Here is a 6,202-nt window from a genome sequence, read left to right as displayed (position 1 = left end):
TTGTTTAAAAAACATTTTTTTAGGCAATTGCACAAAGTGGAATATTTACAATGCCAAAGTCACATAGGCATACGTTTACAAAGTCTGACAAAAGTCCTATATCTCTATATTCTAACATATCCCATGGCAAAGTTCTGTGTATCAAAGCCATGCTCCAATCGGACCAATTTTGTCTGATTAACACTCCCAACACTCCCACTCCTCTCATTAGACCACAAACATGATCGTACTAATGGACAAATCTCAGCTCTCTGCACCAAGGCACCATTTTTCTTCTCTAAAGAAGCCTGGGCTTCATTTAATTAACAACAAGACTTAACACTGAGGTATTAGGCTACTGGATTGATATTAAAATCATGAAGAATACTGATGCCAGTTAGGTACTTGACCTCATTCTGTGGGAACTTCAGTGTCTTCCTCCTCCTACAGTGTTCTGTCATGCTGGGAGCATACACTAGCCCAGGGTGAACCCCCTCGTCACAGCAAGCTCACCAAACATCACAAATTAAAGGGGATTACGACAGAGCAAAAAACTGAGGGGAGAGGACCAGCTATCATTAGCTTTGTTACTGGGAGAGAGCCTGAGCCACACCTGTATAAACTAATTATGTTGCTGAAATGTCCTGCAAAAGTGGCTGCACTGTTTACTTGTGGGAGGAGGGCAAAGTGAGCGTAGCTGATGGAGAGGAGCCAGAGATGAGCGATGTCAGATACATTAGGACTGAATGGGAGGAGGGCAGGGACACTGTATCAAACATTTATGGCAGACTGCCACACAGGCATATTTCTAATAGCAAGGAAGCACACTCATGATGAGGTATGATTATCTCGGGGGTTAACTCCCTCCTTAAAAAAATATAACATTTGAAACATAGCCATTTAAAACATGCACTTTACAACCCATCTACATCTCAGTGAGCAATAAGGGCTCCCAGTCTCTTCTGTCTAGTCATTCAGCCTCCTACATTTCCTCTGCCCCCAGTCCTGGCTGCACATCAAACCATCACATGGCCATGTTCAGCACCCACAGGTAGACTACCCTGGCGCATTCGGAGCAATCAATCAACGCCTGGAAACACCCCCTCACTTCTCCTCTAAACGAGCATATGCCTGCTCTGAGGCCCATCATCCATCAGTGCAGTAATGCTATAGAATAGTACACTACTCAGTATCGAAACTGTGAGGCTGTGCAAACGCATGAATTGCAGGCTTTAGAAGAGATGACGTGTAACTGTTTGAGTAACTATTGACTTGGAATGTCAACATTATTAACAGTGCGTCATGAGAATGAATGGACACACACACGAGTTGTCCTCATATCTATCAATTTGTATCCATTAGGGGATTACGCTATTGGCAACCAATCGATGTGCACCATCTGGTTTGGTAGTTTAGGGTCGTTCCTGTCCGTTTACATTAGAGTGGGCCTTATCAATCAACTGCCTTTTACACCCCTGCAACTCATTTTTCACGCTTTAGAATAGCGCAATTGAACAGAGCCGCACACCAAGTCTTAGATGCACCATTGCACACAAGCTCTATTATCAAAACATTAAAATGACAAAGAGCGAGGCAACTCTGTTATGCTCTTTTAATTTCTTTCAAAGTTCTGTCACATTGAAAAGAACACGAGGTTACACAGAATTAGTATTTGCATATTTTAAAACTGATATGAGACATGAGAAGGATGGAAGGATGAGATAAATGCCACAAATCCCCAGCAAGGTTCTAGAATACAAATTACATTACTATTCAACATATCGGTAGTAATGTTAACGCTTACAATACATCTACTTATAAAGCTCACTAACATTTCTTCCCCCTATGTATAAGTCTCCTATTTGCCTTAGATAACTGTGCGTACTGTACGCAAAAATTATATGTAGCTCGTAAGATAACAGGCTCAATTGTTGCATTCTTAAATTGTTTTATTACTGGGCTTAGGTCCTATGTTTCACATACAAGAGTTATGAGATTAAGAAACATCTGATTACAAAGGCTTAATACAACTGTTTATGTTAAACAATTCTAAGACAGTAGCTCAAGAGATGATGTGTATTTCATAGATTACAGATGCTACTTACTCATGACAAGGCTATGAGTTTTTATGTAAAAAACAAAATCAATGACATTTCCCTTTGCACTGCAAATACTGCATTCAATTACAATGCCTAGTGTGCTCATGATCATCAACACACCCCAGATGTAAACCAGATGTAAACAGTCACAAAGTGGTTACCATGACAGCTGACAAATTGAGACTCTATAAACATTTAACATCACCCACTAGCACTCAGACATTGGCCAGCATGTACTGCAAGGACACCATATACAGCAGTAACATTCAAATATAGCCTACCTAGGTTATCCGGGTCAAGTTCTATGGGGTCTAACAAGTCAAGTTTACAAATATATGGGGAAACTAAGCAAAACAACAAAAAGCTGGGGGCAAGAAAGATGCACAGTAAACATATGTATTCTACAAACTAAAGCCCCTTAGTAATCTATTACCACAGATTGACCACATTAAACTGCCCCCTACAATCTGTAAATCTCACCAGTGTCCAGTCAGTCCCAATGAGTACCAGAATAACTAAAAATGCCCAGTTAAGTATGATTCATTTCTACTTTAAAAAGTCACAACAAGTTGCCAAAATATCAAGCGTGTATCAGAATATCAAGTATATTCACATTCATGTACAAAGCAAGGCAGTTGGTCGAACAAATTATGGTATTTTAGGTTCTGTGTCCAAAAGAAGAGTTTTGGTCAATTGAGTCACTTGTGCTTCAAAAAGACATAGGCTATGCACTTTCAGATGCAAAGGAAATCTACAGTAAAAGCTCAATTCATTTTTAAAACGGGTTGGGAAAAATGAGTGAAAGTAATGCAGTGATGAGTGAACAGTGATGAGAGCAGATGCTTAGAACATCTTTACCCATTCAACATAGTGAGATGGAGGGAAGAGTGAGTGAGAGGACAATTAGGAAGCGAACACTTTTTATGCTTGAACACCTATATTATTACATTGATGTTAACTTTCATTTTTCTATTTAAACATTTTATCAGATGATGAAAATCATGGAGGGTGATGCTTATACAGGGATGGCCTAAAGTGTACTGTGCAATTTAAAACATGATTAGCCAAGATTAAGCGTTTATATTACACTAAATACCAGAATGTCAACGGCTTATCAATTGCTTTCTACTTATTTATTGCATCATTCATCTTCATATTGGCATAGCCTCAGCAATTTAACTCTTCAGGAAAGCATTAGACAATGACGTATATTGATTAACATTAATATATTAATATGAAAACTTCTAGATTTAATTCCCTTCCAAGTCATGATTAATGGTTAATGATTGTTCTTTTCAGTTTCTAAAGTGACAGTGGATTACCATACATATCACAAGAGCAATCACCACAGGAAGCTCTCCAATAAACAAAAAAATAAACGTTAGTTCATTAATAGATTACAATCAATCATACTATATATTTTTTCCAGAATTTCAAAAATAGATCCATTTCCCTCCCCGCCTCCCTCTCAACAGTTGGAATTGTACTTTAGCGCGTGCGACTGAAGGGGCTAAGGTTGTGCTCATATTAATGGTTCCTACTGGTGCCCTGTCCTGTTCTACTCAGTGATCTCCAGGATGAGGTCGTCTCCCTCCAGGCTGCTGTCGGCGTTGACGTAGATCTTGACCACTGTGCCAGAGAGGGGAGAGTTGACCACCGTCTCCATCTTCATGGCGCTGAGCACACACAGAGGCTGGCCCTTCTCCACCGTCTGGCCCTGCTTCACCTTCACCTCCACCACCTTCCCCGGCATGGGAGCCCCCACCTGGCCACGCACATCCTTCAGCGCCTTGGGGTGGAAGTGCATCTCCTGGATGGGGGGGCGGGTCAGAGAGAGTACACTTGGTGAGTTTGCAGGAACACCAATGTGTCTATTGAGATATATAATGGTGAGGTTAAACAACTTCTAAAACAGTGAGAATAGCTTTAATTTGTTATTATGCGTTGTAACTATGTACTGTACCTTCATGGCCACTGTATCCTTGACCAGGACAGATCTGAGCGCTCCATTCAGCTCAAAGAACACCTCCCTCTGGCCAGCCTTGTTGAGATCTCCCAGGGCCAGGGCTTTGATGTGGAGGGTCTTCCCTCGCTCCAACTCCACCTGACAGACACAGGGACACAGGAAGTGTGATCCGAGGAAAACAGAACATGTAAGCAAATATATTGTAATCAGTCAGTTCATGTCAAATGAATCACTTCTCATCCACTTGAAGAATATGAATGAACGCAAATGGTGAGACTGACCTCAAACTCCTCAGCGATCTTGGGTCCATCGAGGAACAGGCGTGTGTTGAGGCAGTCTACAGGGCCAAACTGATGGGTGAACTCCTTGAACTCCTGGAACACCTTGGGGTACATGGCTGCTGACATCACATCCTCAGGAGTGATGTCATCTCCGTGCGTCTCTCGCAGCTGTTTCTCTAGGGCCTGGAAGTCCATGGCGGGCAGAGAGGCACCCGGGCGGCCTTCCACACGTGGCATATTCTTCAGCACCTGCAGCAGAGGTTAGAAATCAGCCACTAACAGGCCAAAGGGAGCTAGGCAGGCTACAAGCAACGTTTGAACATCACAAGTAAACATGAGTGTAATAATGAATAAAGATAATGCTAGGCATCTGTTGGAAATGATGGCTGAAATAGCTGCTCCATAATGGCTGTACCATTCCTTTGTTATACATGATGTATGCTAAGCAGATGGCCTATTTATTTATGAACTGCAAAATAAATTACTCAAGTGCCACTGTGCGTCCAATGGAAAACAAAACAAGGGGAACTGCATTGTGCACTGGTGATGTGAGGCACAAATTTGTCCTAGAAAACAATTGATCTTCCAGAGAAATGCTTCTGGGTAACTGTGGTTTTCTTAGAGATGGGGAAAGAAATTATATTTATTCAAATTTCAAACAGAAACAATTGTGATCGAGCTCCAGGGACAGTGGAGACAAAAAAAATGCAAACTTCTCAAACAAACGAAGTATTTCTATGACTTAAGGGGATCTTGCACTGGGTTATTAAAACAGCCTTTTCTGTTCTATAAAAGAAATCGACTGAAATGTAAGTGGAGTACAAAAACCTTATCATCTGGAATACAAATCCTGCCATTATGGTTGGCTGTGAAAAGGCAGATATAAAATAGCTACATGTTTTCCATATACACTCCGTACCCCATTCCCAAGGGCAAGCTATTGATTACTGTAAGTGCAGCTGCCCAATGAGAGATAGATTGTGATGCACACACAGTTTTCATTTGAAAACATTAGCCCATCAGTGTGTTAAAAAGAACAATGTTGTTGGGTGCTGAAAAAAACTAGGGCATATTGGGAAATTGTGAAGTGGGTGTGGAGTGTGTGTGTGTTACCTTGGACCTGAAGGGCTCAGGGAAGCCTCCGTGTGGAATGCCAATATGACCCTGCAGGAACTCCACCACAGAGAGGGGGAAGGAGAGCTCATCAGCCCTCTCCTCCACCTCCGCCCTCGTCAGAGAGTTCTGCACCATGAACTGGGCCAGGTCGCCCACAATCTTCGAGGAGGGGGTCACCTGCAGGCAGGGAGACACAGAGTGGGCGGAGGAGACGTGGAGAGAGACGAGCAACAGATGTTATCCACAACATTACTGGTGCTACAGCCCATCTGTCATAGACCATTGTGTTTCACCCTAGTAACTTCCAGGCTGGTGTGCAAATTGGAAGTGAACAGTGGTAGTCAGGAGAGGAGAGAGGACAGAGAGAGGGAGGTGAACAGAAGTGTGGTAGTCAGGAGGAGAGAGCGAGCGAGAGAGAATGAGCGAAAGAGCGAGAGAGAATGAGAGAGTAAGTGCGAGAGAAGTGAACAGAAGTGTGGTAGTCAGGAGAGGAGAGAGAGCGAGCGAGCGAGCATGAGAGAAAGAGAGAGAGCGAGAGAAGTGAACAGAAGTGTGGTAGTCAAGAGAAGAGAGTGAGAGAAGTAAACAGAAGTGTGGTAGTCAACAGTGGGAAATTGTTTGAGAAAAATGATTTTTTTGCAGACAAGACAAGGAAAGAGGTAGCAGAGAGGAGAGAGAATAGAGAGGCATAATGAAAGCAAGGTAAGCGTGTCCGCTACTGAACAGACACTCAGACTGATTCACTGTGCCTGTGATATGGA

At 42.5% G+C, this 6,202-nt stretch overlaps 1 protein-coding gene across 1 annotated transcript in view; it reads right to left on the bottom strand.

Annotated features, from left to right (window-relative positions):
• Nucleotides 1-1,576: 1,576 nt before the first annotated feature.
• Nucleotides 1,577-6,202, bottom strand: part of LOC311099505 (pyruvate carboxylase, mitochondrial-like) — a 112,887-nt gene continuing 108,261 nt past the window's right edge. Inside the window, exons 18-21 of the mRNA XM_084140208.1 lie at nt 5,439-5,618; nt 4,326-4,574; nt 4,042-4,182; nt 1,577-3,888 (exon numbers count right to left, since the gene is read on the bottom strand). Of these exons, the coding sequence (XP_083996334.1) occupies nt 3,637-3,888; nt 4,042-4,182; nt 4,326-4,574; nt 5,439-5,618 (822 nt within the window). The 3' untranslated portion in view covers nt 1,577-3,636. The remainder of the gene's footprint in view (nt 3,889-4,041; nt 4,183-4,325; nt 4,575-5,438; nt 5,619-6,202) is intronic.

This window comes from Coregonus lavaretus (assembly GCF_964263955.1).
Source record: "Coregonus lavaretus genome assembly, chromosome: 24".
NCBI classification, from domain to species: domain Eukaryota; kingdom Metazoa; phylum Chordata; class Actinopteri; order Salmoniformes; family Salmonidae; genus Coregonus; species Coregonus lavaretus.
This window is presented reverse-complemented; position numbering and strand designations above follow the sequence as displayed.